Source organism: Bos taurus, chromosome 17 (genome assembly GCF_002263795.3).
Source record: "Bos taurus isolate L1 Dominette 01449 registration number 42190680 breed Hereford chromosome 17, ARS-UCD2.0, whole genome shotgun sequence".
In the NCBI taxonomy this organism is placed as follows: domain Eukaryota; kingdom Metazoa; phylum Chordata; class Mammalia; order Artiodactyla; family Bovidae; genus Bos; species Bos taurus.
The window spans coordinates 48,427,701-48,446,027 of NC_037344.1; the positions used below are offsets into that span (position 1 = coordinate 48,427,701).

The window sequence follows — 18,327 nt, forward strand, 5'->3', positions numbered from 1 at the left end:
CTAGAACTAACACAACAATGTAGATCAAACTATACTTCAGTAAAATTAAACAAACAAACCAAAAAAAAGGTGGAGTCAGTAGGACTTGATGGGTTGAATAAAAGGCCTTCTGCGCCCTCCCATCTATCCTGAAATCCCACCCTTCTGTACCTTTCCTTGGGCAGAAGAGACAGCAGGATTTTGAAGAGTTGGTTGAATGACTACATGACAGAATGACAGGCTGACTTAGGAAAGAAGGGAGGAAAGGAAGAAAGGAATCCTACCTTGGCCACTAGCACAAGTATTGCAGAGTAGGGAGCAGGCTCTTTCTAAGAGAGTGTAGGAGGTGCGGATTGGAGAGGGGGCTCCGAGGGTGGAGAAGCAGAGGCAGGGTGGGCTGGGGTGGGGGTGATGGGAATGAAGGACGCAGCAGAGAGCGGGATCATAGAAGGTGCTGAGGGGTGCAGCGCCACCTTCTCATTTCTGTTTGGAAGGAGGTTGGGACTCAAAGGGGTTTCCCTGGTGGCTCAGGTGGTAAAGAATCTGCCTGCAATGCAGAAGACCCAACTTCAATCCCAGAGTCAGGAAGATCCCCTGGAGAAGGAAATGGCAACCCACTCCAGTATTCTTGCCTGGAGAATTCCACGGACAGAGGAGCCTGGTGGGCTTCAGTCCACAGGGTCACAAAGACTCGGACATGACTGAATGACTATCAATTTCACTCCACTTTACCTGGGATTCAAAGAGCTGGTCCAGGCTCACCTTCTGGTGTCCACAGGATGCCATCAGAGGACCCACCCCTGCTAGCAAACTGCCTTCCTCCAAGGCACACCAAGCTCAGTGATGGGTGTGCAGAGCTTCTTGGCTCCAGCTTCCTACCTGGATGGTTGTCATGCCAACTTCCCGCCCGACCAGGATCCTGCTGTCCTGGAGAGTGGCCACATGTGGTTCCTCCAGCTTCATGAAGTCAGCAACCAGGTGGGTGATGTCGAACTGCCAGTCTGGACTGAGCAGGTGGCTTGGCTGGCCCCAGGGGCCAGCCCCCTCGGACACAAACTGGGTGAGGACCCGCACCATGGCGTGCTGGTACTGGAGGGCGCAGCCCCGGCCCCGCCGCTCCTCCTCGTCCTCATCCTCGCTGTCTCGTGTGGGCCTGATGGGGAAGGAGAGGAGGCTCTTGAGTCAGAGGATGGAATTCATGATGCTCTGGAGTTGCAAAGCAGATACCTCCCCATCAATTGCCAAGAGATAGCATCCCAGGCAGAAGACTCAGGACCACACAAAAGCACCGGCTCTTTTTTAAACAATGCAAAGAAGCTTTATTGTACTTGCCAAAGGAGGAAGGTCAGACTTAATTGAGAAGGAACTAAACATCTCTCTCCACTTAACAGCATGACCCAAAGAATTTCCCCATATCCCACCTCCTGTATATGTAGCCCACAAAACACTATCTCTCTTGAAGGCATCTGTTGACAAATAAAAAATGTAAGAGTTAATATTTATTAATATTAAAGCTATTCTGTCCACAAAGTAGCTGAGAACCACGTGTGGCTATTTACAATTTAATTTAAATGAAGAAAATTAAGCAAATCCCAACATTATATTTCTCAGTCACTCCATAACCCCTTGTGCTAGTGGCTACTGTAGTTGTGGCTAGTGGCTATTGGATACTGTGGTTCTAGAACATTCCACCACTGTAAAAAGGTCTATTTGTCAAAGTGGTATGATGCTCTGGAGATGTGCCCATGCTAAGATCTTCATGGATGGACTCTTAACACCATAAGGCAAAACTTTAATTATTATGTCCAGATGAGGAAACTGAGTCAGAGATGTTGGGTGGCTGGCCCAAACTCACAAAGCTAGAAAGCCGCCAAGCTTGGATTTGAAACCAGCAAGTGTCAGTTTTTCCTTTTTAAGGGACATGGAACAAACCCACATCTTGGTCACTCAAGACCACTAAATGGTCTGAAGTCTTGGCTGGACTCACAGCTGTCTTCCTCATCAGAGGAGGACAAATTCCTTTAAGTTCATTCTATAAAAGTGGACTCACCATCTCACTGTCCTATTTATCTTTCTTGAGATAGACACTGCTGCTGCTGCTCAGTCGTGTCCAACTCTGTGTGACCCCATAGGTGGCAGCCCACCAGGCTACTCTGTCCCTGGGATTCTCCAGGCAAGAATACTGGAGTGGGTTGCCATTTCCTTCTCCAATACACTACTTGTTCCTTAAAAATCAAGACTCTGGTGCCTGGGAGACAGTCAGGAAAATAGCCCTGATGGTTTAAGATGGAAGATGTCATACAGGAAACCAATAATTCAGGAACAACTGTTATGTAGCTGACCTGGGGGCCACAGAGTGGAGGAAACAAAACCCCAGATTCCTACACAGGATGATCCAGAGTCACATGGAATAGAAGTTTTTCTTTTGGTTTAAGTGCAGATAGCATCCCAATGGTCCAGTATAAATGCATTTAGATTTTATCCAATAATTTGATATGCACAGAGCTTTTCAAGATTATAGATATTCACCCAGAACAGAAAAGGAATCACTGTTTCACATAGACAAAATAAGCCCCAACTTTAATTCTCTGGGGGTTGAAAGGCTAGAAAACTATGTCACTTTTGTGGCTTCCTTCTGGAGGGGCACTTTCAGGAGAGAATTTACTAGGAGCCCATGTAGAGTGCAAACAATTGGATCTGATACTGACCTGGCCGCTTAGCAGCCTTCCTGCCTGGCTGGGTTATCCTGAGTCTTGGTTTTCCCAGAGGATTGTTGTTAGGCTGCATCATGTAATCACCATGGCAACAGCATCACCTGGGCCCTGCACTGGCTCCTGCATTGACTCCTTTGTTGACATCATTTCCACAGCCATTGCTGTCATGGCTCTGATGTGTCTCCCCATCCTGGACTTACCTCTTGCTGGCCACGATGGGCACCCTCCAGCCTTTAATCTGGCTCAGCTCCGTGTCAGAGACCTCGATCTGCAGGGGCAGTCGGGGCACCCATACAGTGACATGCAGGGGGGCGCTTAGGTGCTGGTACGTGAAGTTCACCACCACATCCACCTTGCCTTTCATCTCTTTGCCGTTGACAAAGACATAGTCACAATGATCGGACACCTGCCAAGAGAGAGAGGATGGAGGAGGAGAAGTTCTCTGGGATCTGAAGACCACCTTTCAGCCATTTGTCCTTGTCTCTAGCAAAGCACACATGCTTAATGTAGGTTCTCCTCAATGCGAAGGCTGAGACAAGGATTTTGTGCAGTTGGCTTACTTAAGAGGTGACCCTAGGGAATGGGGACCAGGGAGAAGGCTGAGGGAGCCAGAGAAACAAGAAAGGTCAGTAGAAAGGTCCATTTTTGCATTTGGTGCTGTGACCATTGAGCTCTGTTTTTCTGGGATCTCGTGGAAAGCCCCCAGAATTGTCAACCTGCAGGGTGACAGACAGAAATATAATCTACTGCTCCTCTCTCTCACTGTGTGAGTGCTGCCCATGTGTTCCCCCTATTCCAGGCTGAGACACAAGCCCTGGGATGGAAAGCATGAGCAGTGTGAGAGAAGCAGCAATCACCAAGTGAACTTGAATCTTGTCAGAATTGCAGCTGGGAGTGAACTCTGGGTGGATCCAGGGAATGTGATGCAGGTACCAGAGGTTGTCTGTTCTCCAGGCTGATGTCTGTCCAGAAGATCAGCCACACCCACGTCCCACCCCACCAGCCCCCCAAGATCTAAAGGTCTTGTACTTCCTCAAGAAGAAGTGGAAGAAGAAGAGCCTTCTTCCTCAGCAAAGTTCTACTCCCAGTTCTTACACCCACTGTCCCAATTACACGCAGCCCTGATGGTTCCCCAGAACACTCAGGTCTTCATATATGATGTTCCTTTTCCCTGGGAACGGCGTTCCTTCTCTGCTTGCAGCACTTCCCCTGACCCCCTAGGATTATCTGTGTATCTGTACTGTTACTGTTCATTCTGTGAATGGCAGCATCACGTTAGTGAAGATCAACCTGTTTCTTTCCCCTGAATTCCTTCTCCTCTCTTTTCCCATTTCTAGCAGATCGTGGCCTCAGGAAAGAGATAAGACAGAACACAAAGCTGAACAAACATAAACAAAATAAAAATAAAAGCCTGCAAGCATCTAGATTTTGTGTTCCTCTGCTGAACCCATAGGAAGATGGATCTATTTACAGCCCCATGGATACTCAGAAACAGTTTGAGGATGCCTGTGCTCCCTGGGAGGCTGGAAGGAGCAGCATGTGCAAGGATGGGACCACATCAGAGGTAACCCACGTGGATTCCAACTGATAACGGGTGCCCCCTAGGAGCTGTGAACAGAAAACTTTAAGGCTAGAAGCCCCCTCCCCAAGGCCTTGATAGTAGTTATGTCTTCTAGAAATTAGACTGGGATGATGTTTCACCTCCATAATGAATTGAAAACTGAAAATAGAAATCAAGATGAGTTGTAGAGATACAACATGATCCATCTTGCATAGCCAAGTTTATGGGATCACACTGACCCCTTGTGTAAATTTGCATTTTCAGCTGCAGAAATGTAAAACCATTGAAGGCAATAAGTATACCTTTTTCTTCTTTGATCTCTTGGTGCCTCATCCCAGCTGCTCAAGAAGCAGGAGCTCAGCAAAGTGGACTGAATGGATGGTTGCACGAACGGGTGGATGGATGAATGAATGAGTGAGTGGATGCACAGATGGATGAATGGGTGAATGGATGGAGGATGGAGGGTGGATGATTGGATGGATGAATGGATGGGTGAATAAACTGCTAAGTGGATGCATGGATGGATAGATAAATGGATGGATGAATACATATATGCATGGGTGGATAGATGGATGAATGGATGGATACATGTATGCATGCATGCATGGATAGATGGATGAGTGGATAGATGGATGCATGCATACGTGGATGAATGGATAGAAGGATGGATAGATGAACAGCTAGATGGATGCATGAACAGGGCTCTTTTTTCATGGGGATGCTTGCTTCAACACAGCCATAGATCTTGGGTCAAGAGGAGATGAGAAATATTGAGACAACTTGGAGTCAAGAACCGTGGAAACACAAGAAATTACTTTGAAAACTTCCAGAAAGCTTTAGAGCAGTGTTTCCTAACCTTTTAGGAGTCATAGACTCCTTTGGGAATAAGTTAATTCTTGCCATAGAAATGCATATACACAGAGTTTTGTGTAGCATTCCAGAGTTAATGAAGTCACACCTGGACTCTTTGCGCAGCACTGTATACTAAGTGGTAATAGTCAATGTGCTTATCTGTCTCCCATCCAGGTTGTATACTCTGGAAGGAGCAGTATCTCCTTCAGGGGGTCTATGGCTCTGGTTAAATAACATCCGATGCTGAGCAATGAACTCCTGTGATTGCTCTTTCTTTCCCCAGCTTCTAGGAACTACAGATGACTACTCTGGGCCCAATTTTCAACTTCAACTTGCACTTCTGTTTGGAGGGGCAGCTGGTGAGGGCTGGGCTGAGTGAATTTCTTCCATCTGCTGGGGATAGTGGCAGGGGGCAGTTGGGAGGGGAACACACGAATGGATCTTCTCACTCATGGTCAGAGTGGTTTAAAAGAGTTTACATACTGATTAAGGGTGGAAACCAATTTTCATTGCTGTCCCAGACTTGTCATTAGCATGTAAACACTGTCCTGGATCTGGGCAGGCATTAGCATAATAGCCGAGCAAGAGTTATATCAGTAATCACTTCTTTAATCAATGTTGTAATTTACAGACCATTGACTTTCCTCATTTATTACCTTTCTGAGCACTGGTGGGAGGGAACCTGGCCGCTCCAGAATATATAAATAATTAAGAGGAACGCCAAGGGTATACAGCCACCGGGCATGATAGAGCCATTGTCACTGTTATTCCTGAAGGTGCCATAAATGTCTGGGGAAGTCGCAGGCTGCATTAATCATCTCCTAAGTGGCTAGCAGTGGGAACCACGGTATCACAAAATGAGCTGGCTCGTCTGCAAAAAAGGAATCCAACCCCACTACGGGAATCTTTGCAGCCCCTCTGATCCATTTCTGGGAATCTCTTAAATTTCTCATTGTGGGTGGGCTGCCCATTAAGAACACTACCTCCTTGCCCCTGCTAACTGTGACTTTTAAAAATAAACTTATTTAAAGAAATATTTATTTATGTTTTTTGGCTGTGCTGGGTCTTCGTTGCTTCACATGGGCTTTCTCTAGCTGCGGCAAGCAGGGGCTATTCTCTAGTTGCAGTGGGAAGGCTTCTCATTATGGTGACTTCTCTCATTGTGGAACACGGGTTCTAGAGCATGGGCTCAGCAGTTGTGGTGCTCGAGGTTAGCCAACCCTCAGCATGTGGGATCTTCCCAGACCAGGGATTGAACCCATGTCCCCTGCATTGGAAGGTGGATTCTTAACCACTGGACCACCAGGGAAGTCCCCACTGTGACATTTAAACTACGCCTTTTGAAAACACTGGTGGCCACAGAATCAACCAGTCTGCTCTTAAGGACCTTGACGGGCCAGCTTGGGTCACAAGTGTTCTGGTTGAGTGGCATATGGTTGGTTGATATCTTCTGTCATTTAGACTTTGGCAACTTCCCAAGGATGTTACCTGCTTCCTAAGGTAGAGGCTGGAGACCACTTTCCACGAGGAAAGCAAAAGATATCTGCTGGTCAGCCACCAACATCCAGTGAGACTTTTGTCTGGATTCCTGCAGCCAAGCAGGTTCTCAAATTTGAGTGAGCATCAGAGAGGGCTTGTCAAGTATCCACAGATGGTTGAGTCTACCCCTAAAGTCTCAGATTGAGCAGGTCTAGGGGGATCCCCACAGTTTTGCTTCTAACAAGTACCTGGGAAATGCTGATGCCTCAGGTCTGAGGACCACAATTAAGATACTCACTCCTTGAAATAATGCAATTGTTCCTTCTATGATTCCATGGCATCATATATGTCCCATCTTGGCCTGCTGGAGCTGCTATTACAGAATATCCAGAAGCTGGGGGCTTAAACACCAGACATTCACTTCTCACATTCTGAAGGCTGGTAAGTCCAAGATGAAGGTGCCGGCAGATTCTGTGTCTGCTGAGGACCCGCTTCCTGACTCAAGGATTCTGTCTTCTGTCTGTGTCTACACTTGATGGAAGGGGTGAGGGAGCTCTTTGGAGCATCTTATAAAAGCATTAATTTAGGGACTTCCCTGGTGGTCCAGTGGCTAAGAATCTGCCTGCTAATGCAGGAGATATGGGTTCAATCTCTGGTCGAGGAAGATTCCACATGCCTCAGAGCAACTAAGCCCATGCACCTCAACCACTAAGCCACGCCTTACAGCCTGGGAGTCACAACTAGAGAAAGCTTATGCATCAGTGGAGATCCCCCAAAATCTCTGGTTGGGGAACTAAGATTCCACAAACCTCGCAGTAAACAAACAAACAAAAAACAAAATAAAAAACAATCTTTTTTAAAAAACGCTAATTTATTCACGAAAGCTCCACCCTCATGACCTAATCACCTCCCCACCCCCCACTCCTCAGGGTTTAAAATCTCAACAGAAGAACTTGGGAGCCACGCAAACATTCACTCCATACCCATTCCTTTCATTATTGTAGTCATCTGGCTCTGATGCTTTAAATATCGCTGTGTTAATGACTCCCCATATCCCATCTCCAGATAACAAAGTGCTTATTCAACATCTCTACTTGGCTCTCTAATTAACATCTCCAACTTCATATGTTGAGAAATATAACTCCAGGTATAGGTTTTGTGTCTTAGGAGACTGGGGGCTGCAAACTGAAATCAAGTTCAGATACAGAAAAATGATATACATTTCTTGTGCATCTGAGTTTGTATCTCTGCTCTAGTAATATAAAATGTCAAATGTCCTGCACTGTTCTGATGCCTTCTTTTGCATTTGCCATGTGCTTTCCCCATCATTCTCGCCCTTGGTCTTTCTGGAGCTCTGGACAGAAATCAGGATCTCACTTTATTTTTATTTTTTAAATATTTATTTTAAGTTGTGTTGGGTCTTAGTTGTGGCATGTGGAATCTTTCATTGTGACCCGTGGCTTCTCTCTAGTTGTGGTGTGTGGGCTCAGTAGTTGTAGCACTTGGGCTTGTTTCACAGCATGTGGGATCTTAGTTCTCCAACTGGGAATCGAACCTGCATCCCCTTCTTGGGAGGCGGATTCTCAACCACTGGACCACCAGGGATGTCCTGCTGCTGCTGCTAAATCGCTTCAGTCATGTCTGACTCTGTGTGACCCCAGAGATGGCAGCCCATCGGGCTCCCCGCTGTCCCTGGGATTCTCTAGGCAAGAACACTGGAGTGGGTTGCCATTTCCTTCTCCAATGCATGAAAGTGAAAAGTGAAAGTGAAGTTGCTCAGTTGTGTCCAACTCTTAGCGACCCCACAGACTGCAGCCCACCAGGCTCCTCTGTCCATGGGCTTTTCCAGGGAGAGTACTGGAGTAGGGTGCCATTGCCTTCTCTGAGGGATGTCCTAGGATCCCATTTTAGAGATGAGAAAACTGAGGAGCACTGAGGTTGTAGCTTGCCCAAGGTGGAGAAGAAGATTTATGACAGCTAGTGCAGGACTTGATCAGACTGCTTCTATTGTGTTGTCTGAACAGGTAATATCCTGAGACTGTGGCCTTAGAAATCGCCCTTTCTGCCATGTGAATATGAGAATCTTTTTCATTCATGCAGGCAAGGGGACCAGGGAAAGGGGCCCTGAGACAGGCCACTGGCCCATGGACCAGCTCAGATCCTTTCCATCAGCTGCCCTGGCCCTCCCTCACTCTCTTGGCCCATCCCAAATAAGCCCACTCAGACAGGCTGGAACATTGGACAGGGAATGCTGTATTAGTTTCAGATGGACAGCAAAGCGATTCAGTTATATATATATATATATATATATATATATATACACACACACACATATATATATGTGTGTGTATATATTCATTTTCACATTATTTTCCATTAAAGGTTATTATAAAATATTGAGTATAGTTTCCTGTACTATACAGTAGGTACTTGTTGATTACCTATTTTATATTCAGTATTATGTATATGTTAATCCCAAACTCCTAATTTATCCCTCTCCCCCAACCCTTCCTTCCCTTTTGATAATGATAAGTTTGTTTTCTATGTCTATGGGTTTATGTCTGTTTTGTATAGAAGTTCATTTGTATCTTTTTTTTTTTTTTTTTAGGTTTAGGTAGGTTTGTTCCTAGGTATTTTATTCTTTTTGATGAGGTGGCAAATGGGATTGTTTTCCAAATTTTTCTCTCTGATCTTTCATTGTCAGTGTGTAAACATGCAACAGACTGTTTCGTATTTTGTATCCCGTAACCTTGCCAAATTCCTTGATGAGCTCTAGTAGCTTTCTGATAGTGTCTTTAGAGTCTTCTATGACTAATATCATGTAGTCTGGAAACAATGACAGTTTTACTTCATTTCTAATTTGGAGTCCTTTTATTTCTTTTGCTTCTGATTGCCGTGGCTAGGACTTCTAAAACTGTGTTGAATAAAACTGGTGCGAGTGGACATCCTTGTCTTGTTTCCTTTAGATCCTTAATCTAGTGGTTTTCAAGAAGGGGCCATTGCATCCTCCGAGGGCCACTGGACAATCTTTGGAGATCTTTTTGGCTGTTACAGCCAGGGAAGGAGGTTGTCACAATTGGAAGATGAGCGACTGGCATCTAATGACAGACAAGTAATGCTGCTCAACATCCTGCACTGTCCTCCAGCACGGCACCCCCGCACAGCGTCAGCCGATCCCAGATGTCAGCACTCAACATCCTGCACTGTCTGTCCTACAGCACGGCCCCCCGCACAGCGTCAGCCGATCCCAGATGTCAGCACTCAACATCCTGCACTGTCCTCCAGCACGGCCCCCCGCACAGCGTCAGCCGATCCCAGATGTCAGCCGTGCCTCGGCTGCGAAACCTGGTCTGCAAATTCTCAGAGATACTTTCTTAGATACTTTTATGTAAAATTGCAACCCCTCCAAGACTCCTAACACTCTTCTTTGCTTTATTTTTCTCTACCACTCATTGCCATTTCATACACTATGCATTTTACCTATTTATTTTGGTTTTTATTTGTCTTCCCTCAACAGAATATGGGTGGCAGGGATTTTTGTCTGTTTCGTTCACTATTGTACCCTTAGTGCCTAAAATGGTACCTGGCATATAGCAGACACTCAATAAATGTATGCTGAAAACGAATGAATGAATGAGTCAGAGCGTAAGGATATCGTTTGACTTTCATGGTGTTTATAAAATAGCAAATTAGTTATCAGCACTGAAAAACCATTGCATTCAATTTTGTTACCACCCTGAACCCCCAAAGCATTTGCATTTTCTACCTTGGTGTCTGACTGGTCTCATAGGCCAGACTGGAGAATTTGGGGGGTGCTATTGGAAGGGACAGTAGGCGGCAGCTGGTCTTGGAGGTGTTGAAAGCCAGCCCCGGAGGTGCCCACATCCCACAGCAGGCTGCCTCCCCATTCTGTGCCCGCTTTCTCCCATGCTTTCTCCATCCTACCACCTATCATAGTTAGTGCCCAGATTTATTTATTTTTCTATTATTCTCTTAATTTTAATTATTGCACAATGTCCTCATGGGAAGTATGCAAAGTGTCAACCCCATCCCACCAAGAGCTAGGCTGAGCGATCCTTGAGAGGGCAGGCTGCGGGGGTGACTGGGAACTATGCCCTGGGAGACTGTTTGGCAGACTATTTCTTCATGCAAATTACTGGCAACCAATGTGAGGTTCTCTCAATGGGGAATTAAATGGCCAGAAACTGCCACAACATCTCCAGAAAAGAGTGTTTTCAAGGCAGCCATGGCACGTGCCCTTGCTGAAGAAGGGGCACGCAGGTACCCGGTCCCCTATTCTTCCCCTTAGGGACCCCTCAGGGTTGCCCCTACCACTTCACCCCTGACACTCACCCACCCACTGCACACACAGGGAACATACACATCCGAGGAGATGGACTCTCATGGGTGATAACCGTTTTATAGCAGCAAAAAATGTTCTCTGAGTGCCTGCAGTAAACCGGGAACCATTTTAAGGGGTCACATGGATCATTTCGTTGACTCCTCACCATGAACACAGGACAGGGCTACATTTTAAGAATCACATCCATATTTCAAATGAAGAAACAAAAGCACAGGGAAGTGATGTAACTTGCCCAAGAACACACAGATGGTAGTTTGTGAGTCAGAATTTAAACACAGTCAACCCCAGAGCTCTGCTCTTAACCATGGTGCCTACTGGTTTATGGGCTGTTTGAGTTGTTGATTTTGATTCTTATTCCTTTTCTTCCACTGTGAGCAGAAAGACTTTATTTTGCATTGATAGCAGACCTGGCCATGTGGGTAGCTTTGGCCAAGAGAATGCGGAAAAAGTCAACAGCCAACATATCCAAGCTCAGACTGAAGAGCTGTCATGTGTTTCTGCCCACCCTTGTGAACTCTGCCACCAGAGGAACTTAGACCAGCTGAGACCTCAGCCCAGCCCTGGAATGAAGCATCTGGACTCCATCACTGCCTGATGTGCAGGGAGGGATCCAGCCCAGCTGAGCCCGGAGACCACCAGACGATCTGCAAATGCACCACCAAGAGAAAATGATCATTCCTTTCAACAACCGAATGTTGGGGTCACTTGTTATGCGGCAGAGCTGACTGAGTTACTCTTCTAAGTGCTGTGGTGAAGAGAACGCTGTCTGTACCATTCAGGAGGCCTCATATTCCTTCCCCTCCACACTCCACTCTCCCTTTATCCCATACCCTTCTCTCCTCCTTAGGCAGTAGAGAGGCCACAGCAGGAAGAGCCCATGGTTTTGGGAATTCTCCATATCAGAGCTTCTCATCCAGGGGCAGTGACTTCTGCCTGGCCCTCGCTTTGGTCTGGAAGAACTTTCCTTTCTCTGTGTCTTAGTCTTCCACAGAACTTCTGGCTTATCTAGCATCTTCCCCACTATCTGTGCTCCCCCTGCAGCTGCCAGAGGGAAAGTTTTATGTTTGCAGGAGTCTGCTGCCATTTCAGTGATTCCTTCACTATGAAAGTGCCCGACACTTTTCTGACATCTCTGGAAAAGAAGAACAGGAATAGGTGGGGGAAGGCAGGACTAAGCAGTATTTCTGAGACGATATCTCCACTTCCCTCCTCTTTGCTTCCTGCTCCTTACTTAAGGATGGCCAAACAGAAATCTGTTCTGTGATAAATCACACTTTCTCCAGCTGGCAGTGCAAAATGCTGCCAGGACTTGGGAGATGCTGAGTGCTTCTCAGCTCAGGACTCCTGTCCACCATGGATCTGGTGGTGCTGGGTGGGACCTGGCCCATGTAGGCCAACTGTGCAGCAGGACCCTCACCAGGGCGGTCAGGCCCAGAGGAAGCTGGATTTCCTCACTAGAGGCTCCAAATGTGTGGCCAGGCTTGCACTGGAGTCAGGGCTGACCCCTCACTAGTCTTCATCTGAAAGTGAAAGTGGATCAGTTGTGTCCAACTCTTTGTGACCCATGGACTATAGTCCATGGAATTCTCCAGGCCAGAATACTGGAGGCTCAGCTGGTAAAGAATCTGCCTGCAGTGAGGGAGACCTGGGTTTGATCCCAGGGTTGGGAAGATCCCCTGGAGAAGGGAAAGGCTACCCAGTCCAATATTGTGGCCTGGAGAATTCCATGGACTGTATAGTGCATGGGGTTACAAAGAGTCAGACACAACTGAGCAACTTTCGCATTCTTCAGCTAGCACACGAGGATTCCTTCTTTTTACAGTTACTTCCTGTATTGCTATTACGCAGCAGGCATTTTCTCAAGCACTGGAGATGTAGACGTGAGTGATAAGGAGACTTTAAGGATGTTCTGATATGGGGAGTGTTGGGTAGACGATAACAAGTCTATAAGAAGACACCTGTGGGCAATAAATACTATGAGAAAAATAAAAGAAGGGAACAAGAGAGGGCGGATTCCAACTATCAAGAAGGCGGCAGCCTTGTGAGATTTGGGGGAGAAATTTCCAGGCAGATGTTCTTATCTTCCTTATCTAGCATTTCTTAAGTGCCTGCTGTGTGTCAGATTCTGCGCTAAGAGGACATTAAGGACAAACTCCTTTTGTCCTCACCCAAACCCTTTTACAGAGGAGGAAACCAAGGCACAGAGAGGTTGGTTAACTTGTCCGAGGTCACATAGCCAATCAGATTGGACTTGGATCTGAAAGCAGTTCTTGAGCTCCAGAAACTTTCCCTTAAAAAAACAACTTTGTCAATTTAATTGGTGGAAAGTTATCTCAGTGCTTCTATTTTAGAATTAACAAGAAAGTTCTTGAGGTTTGTGATCAAGTCTTCTTTCTTCCTGTGACCTTCTGCAATTCCCAGACACTAGTAGACAAGGATTTTACTAAACTGTCTTTCTTTCCTTCTCTTTTTAAAAGTTTGTCTCATATAATTATGCTCAATAACTTGTGTAAGTTCAGGGACCCGTCTTCATCATCTCACCATCTTCATTATACTGCTAAAAGGAAAATCAGAGGCAATGTAATTTTTTGGAAGAAAAAAAATCTTTTGCTTTTTTAAACATCTCTATTGAGATATATTTGGCATATCAAAATGTATCCATTTAAGATGTAAAACTTGATGCTTTGATACATGTATCCACTGTGAAAAGATCGCCATAATCTACACTAAACAATGTATCCATTTCTTGACATAGTGATCATTGTGGGTGTGTAAAGTGCTGTTGAGAAGATTTAATTTAGAATCTATCCCCTTAGCAAATTTCAAGTGTCCAGTACAATAAGCCCTGATCCTTCACTGCTCTCTTACAATGTGCAAAGACCCTAAGGCAGGAATATTTTGATCTTTTGCAGAAACAAAAGGAAGGTTGGTAAACACAAAGCTAGAGAAGTGGGCTAGGGTGTGCTGGGCAGGGAGAGAATGGCATCCCAAATTTGCCAGGAGAATTAAACTGAAAACCCACAAATACAGGGAATTAGCCCAGTGTCTGGCACATACAGGCAGACACACCACACAGGTGCCTGGCAGATTTGGGTAAGTGGATTGTACTAGCCCTGGAAGTCTGTAGATAAGGGGCTTTCATTTTTTTCATGCTTTGAAGCATGGGGAGAAGCTTCCAGAATGCCGAACTTATATAGCACTGTCTTTCCTGTGTGTGCACATCTCTCTCTAGTACCTTGTGCCCTGGGCCACCTGTTGTGCCATCAACCCGGCTCTTTGCCTAACGATGTCACTTGAGATCCTAAAGTCCTGGTACCCAAGATGCAAGGTCCAAGGCTGTCCTGCTGAGGGGACTGAGTGCCTCATGGCTTCTCTTTGAACTTCTAGACTCAGAAGAGCTTCCCCACTAGAGAAGGCTTATTTCAAAAGCTGCAGCTGCCACCTGAACACTGGAGCAGAGTGAGGAAGAAAGGGCTTAGTTATAGAGGAAACCAGGCAGCAAGGATGGGGGTGATCCAGCCATGCAGGTTGAAACGGGACTTTGGGGAGGGATGTTGCTAAAGCCCCAGGACCATGTCTGCTGGTTGTGACCATACCTGTCTTCCCTCAAGAGCTCAGGGGATCTGGTGAAGCTGGAAAGATGAGTCTGAGTTTCCAGCAAGTCCCTTACATTGTTACAAGTCACGTATTTTCTCCTCCTTTTCATTTTCTTTTTCGGATCTGGAATCATTCCATGACAGCCTTCTACACGCTATGGTGTCAATTTCCTTGTCAATTATCCTCATGCCTTCAATAACCAATCATGGGACCCCTGTCCTCCTGGGAGAGCTCAGGGCAGGGTCTTACTGGGAGAGTTTAGACTCTTCCACTTCATGTCCTTTGCCTCCATCAGAGCTGATCACTGCTTTAGCTAATGTCAATCTGTTCATGGCTTGGTTGACATTAGGCCTTTTCCCTAACCCAGGCCAAGTTGAGAAAGGCCTTGGGACAGGAGGACAGGGAAAGGATGGGTAGCTAAGAACAAGAGGTGGGAGGGGAGGAGCCTCTACTCTGGGCACCCAGTTCTCTTCCCTGTGGCCCCTGCCCTAGTTGCGTTTGGGAACCCTCCTCTCCCCAACATCAGTCCAGAGGTTTGGGTGAAGTTCCACCTCCAGCCTCCAAATTAAGGTCATGTGACCACGACCTAAGCCAATCAGAGCTTCACATTTCTCTGGCCACAAACGATTGGCTCAGGGGTGAACGCATGACTTAAGCTGGTACAGTCAGAGGGAATCTCAGGAATTTTTCAGGCAAGGCTGAAACACGTAAAATATTACATGCCAGACTGCTACATGTAAAGAGATGGTTTGCAGCCACATTTGGACAGTACAGCTCATCCAAGATTTCAGTCAGTACAGGTACAGAATACTGAACCAAAAGACAGGCAGAAGTGAAATACTGATTGATGACCTCATTTGAGCTCCTGGATTCAGCCATTCCTGAAGCCAGATTGCTTACTGTACAAATACAGAAGCCCTTAAACTTCCTTTTTGGGGTTTAATTCAGTTTGGGTCACTTTATCTGTTAACCAATAACATATTCTCAGATAAAAGAGGCAAGATCTGCTGGACCAGCCCAGACCCATCTGTGTGTATCTCTGTCCTTAAGCATCTCAGCAAGAATGACAAGATAAACAGGTAAAAAGGCACAGTTGTCATTAAGCTGACACTGCATGGTGACTATTAATCCTCTGAGAGCTCAGAAACTGACAGGGAAAGAAAAATGAGAGTAAATCAGAAGTAATTTAATAGAATTCTAGATCAGATTCAGTGGACAGTTATTTTTACTGCCCAAAACACAATCATCTTATTTTCTGTATCAGTTTTTCAGGTATTTTTCAGGGGAATCTCCCTAGGTCTTCATGCTCAGTTCATGTACTTCAAGGGTCTTGACACCAGCTATACAGTGGGCCATACCCCTAACACATCACACTGCCCTGGCCACAGGGGTTGGTCCAGGGATGGTCATGTGATTCTTGTTGAGCCCAATAACAGGAAGTCCCAGGATTTTTGATCGAAGGAAAGTAGCATCTCATTTCTGCTGGACTTGGATCTGAGAAGAGGTGGATGTATAGCCTCTGAAACCACTTCTAGAGAGTCCAAGGCTAGGACTTCCTTGGAGGTCCAGTGGTTAAGAATCTGCCTTGCAATGCAGGGGACATGGGTTTGGTCCCTGATTGGGGAATTAAGATCCCACATGCCACATGCCAACTAAGCCTGAACTACAACTAGACTGTACGTGCGTGGCACGAGAAAGATCCCGTGTGACATAACAGAGATCCTGCGTGCCGCAACTAACACCTGACACAGCCAAAGAAAAAAAAAAAGAAAAGAGAGAGAGAGAAAGGAGTGCTTGGCTTGATAGTTGAAAGAAACAGAGTCAAATGCAGAGCTCAGAGGTGCAGAGGAATTGATTTCTGAATCCATCTGTGTCTGAAGCCTGCAGTGCCCCAGACTTCCCATTATAAGACAATTTCTCCCTTTACTTATTAAGTCAACTGGAGAGTTTTCACCATTCAACAAGCACATCATCCTTGACAAAGATATGATGGGCCATTGGGAAGTTGACATACGATGCTGTCTGAGACAGAATCCTTGTAATTAGATGGATTTCAATAGAGAGGTCAATGAGGGGTAAAAATTTTAGTATCTGGCAGGAGCAAAAGCAGACACAGGGGAGAAGTGTTTTCCAGATCTAAATCTCCGCCAAAGCAAACGAATTCTCTACCCTGTGCTTCCTGGAGCTGGCCAGAAACTTTTCTTCAAGGCAAGGGCTGTACATGCCCAGATGCAGGATTTCTGGGGCTTGACAACCTCTCTTCCCAATTAAGTAAATCTAGATGGAGCCTCCCTTGGCTCAAGTGAAGTCTGACTCATGAATAAATGGTCTTATCTTTTGCAAAAGTCTTTTATTAGAACATAGTATTCTTGGGAGCTTAAGACAGAGTATTAGACCAACCTGTTCTTTCTTGGCCAGCCCAGTCATCCACTTCTGCCTAGCCACCTCTCCTAGGGACGAACATTTGGCTTAGCTCCTACCGGCTGGAGGCTCTGGGTCTGTGCTTGTTGAATAACATCTGGGTTGATAGAAATGTCCAACACTTGGGCTGTCCAATGCCCTACCTATGTGCCATCCAAAATGGTAACCATGAGTCACCTGTGTGGCCAGTCACACCCTCTCTGAGTGTGACAACCACAAATGTCTCCAAACATTGCCAAATGTTCCCTGGCAAAGGATGCGATCCTCCTAGGGAGAGAACTCCTGCTCTATCTGGACAGTAAGAAGAGCTAACTGAATGTATTGCCCTACATGCTTTATCTCTATGTGTTCTCTGCATGTGTTCAGTAACTTCAGTTGTGTCCGACTTTTTGTGACCCTATGTTAAAACTCAGGATTCCCAGGTGGTGCTAGTGGTATACCAATGGAGGTAGACGTAAGAGACACAAGTTCTATCCGTGGGCCGGGAAGATCCCCTGGAGAAGGAAATGGCAAGCCACTCCAGTATTCTTGACTGGAGAATCCCATAGACAGAGGTGGGTTACAGTCCATGGGGTTTCAAGGAGTCGGACACCACTGAGTGACTTAGCACACATGTTAAAACTTGCAGCAATCTTAGGAGGTTGCTATAAGTATGTACCCATTTTACAAATGAATAAACTAAGGCTTGAAGAACTTGCAGAATGCTAGCTCTCAGATATGCTATTTCAACTGTACTTTGCATCCCAGCTGGAGGGAGTTTTTAAAAATTTTTTTAAAATTTATTTACTTTTGGTTTCGCTGTGTCTTCATTGCTGTGCGAGGGCTCTCTCGAGTTGCACTGAGTGGGGGCGACTCTCTGGTTGTGGTGGTCAGGCTTCTCATTGTGGTGGCTTCTCTTCTTGCAGAGCACAGGCTCTAGAGTAGTTGTGGCACTTGGGCTAATTGCTCTGGGGCATGTAGGATCTTCCCGGATCAGGGATCAAACCTGTGTCCCCTGCATTGGCAGGTGGATTCTTAACCACTGGACCACCAGGGAAGCCCCAGCTGGAGGGAATTCTGATGCTAGAAGAAACTTTCATGAAAGGAGCTTCCTTGCGTTACACTGGAGACCCCTTGCCCAGAAGGAGGCATGGCTGGGCAATGTCACTCAGCCTAGCCTGACACCCGGGACTCCTTTGTTTTTCTTGATTTTCTTTCATTCTTAGGACCAACTGGCTCTTCAGGATGAAGACCTTTCCATACTTCTTCCGGAGCCTGTACGATACAAAATGCGTGAATAAGGACCTCTCTTCCCTTCTTTGGAAAAGGCATGCCCATTTTCCTTCTGGGCAAGGGGTTGCCACTCACAGTGGTTATCAATC

General features: G+C 46.1%; 1 protein-coding gene and 1 long non-coding RNA gene across 5 annotated transcripts in view; one reads left to right on the plus strand and one right to left on the minus strand.

The window, feature by feature from the left end:
• TMEM132C (transmembrane protein 132C) overlaps positions 1-18,327 on the minus strand; it is a 452,840-nt gene that overhangs the window by 11,660 nt on the left and 422,853 nt on the right. The window contains exons 6-7 of the mRNA XM_024977666.2: positions 2,894-3,099; positions 859-1,132 (exon numbers count right to left, since the gene is read on the minus strand). Coding sequence (XP_024833434.1) covers positions 859-1,132; positions 2,894-3,099 — 480 coding nt within the window. The remainder of the gene's footprint in view (positions 1-858; positions 1,133-2,893; positions 3,100-18,327) is intronic.
• LOC112442033 (uncharacterized) lies at positions 2,932-6,140 on the plus strand. Of its 4 annotated transcripts, none has more exons than XR_009491056.1 (4): positions 3,064-3,318; positions 3,493-3,622; positions 4,031-5,465; positions 5,883-6,140. It is a non-coding gene; the product is annotated as an uncharacterized lncRNA (long non-coding RNA). The 4 variants fall into 4 exon arrangements; XR_009491055.1 differs by having other exon boundaries at positions 4,031-4,257; positions 5,390-6,140; XR_003030022.2 differs by lacking the exon at positions 3,064-3,318 and adding an exon at positions 2,932-3,018 and having other exon boundaries at positions 4,031-6,140.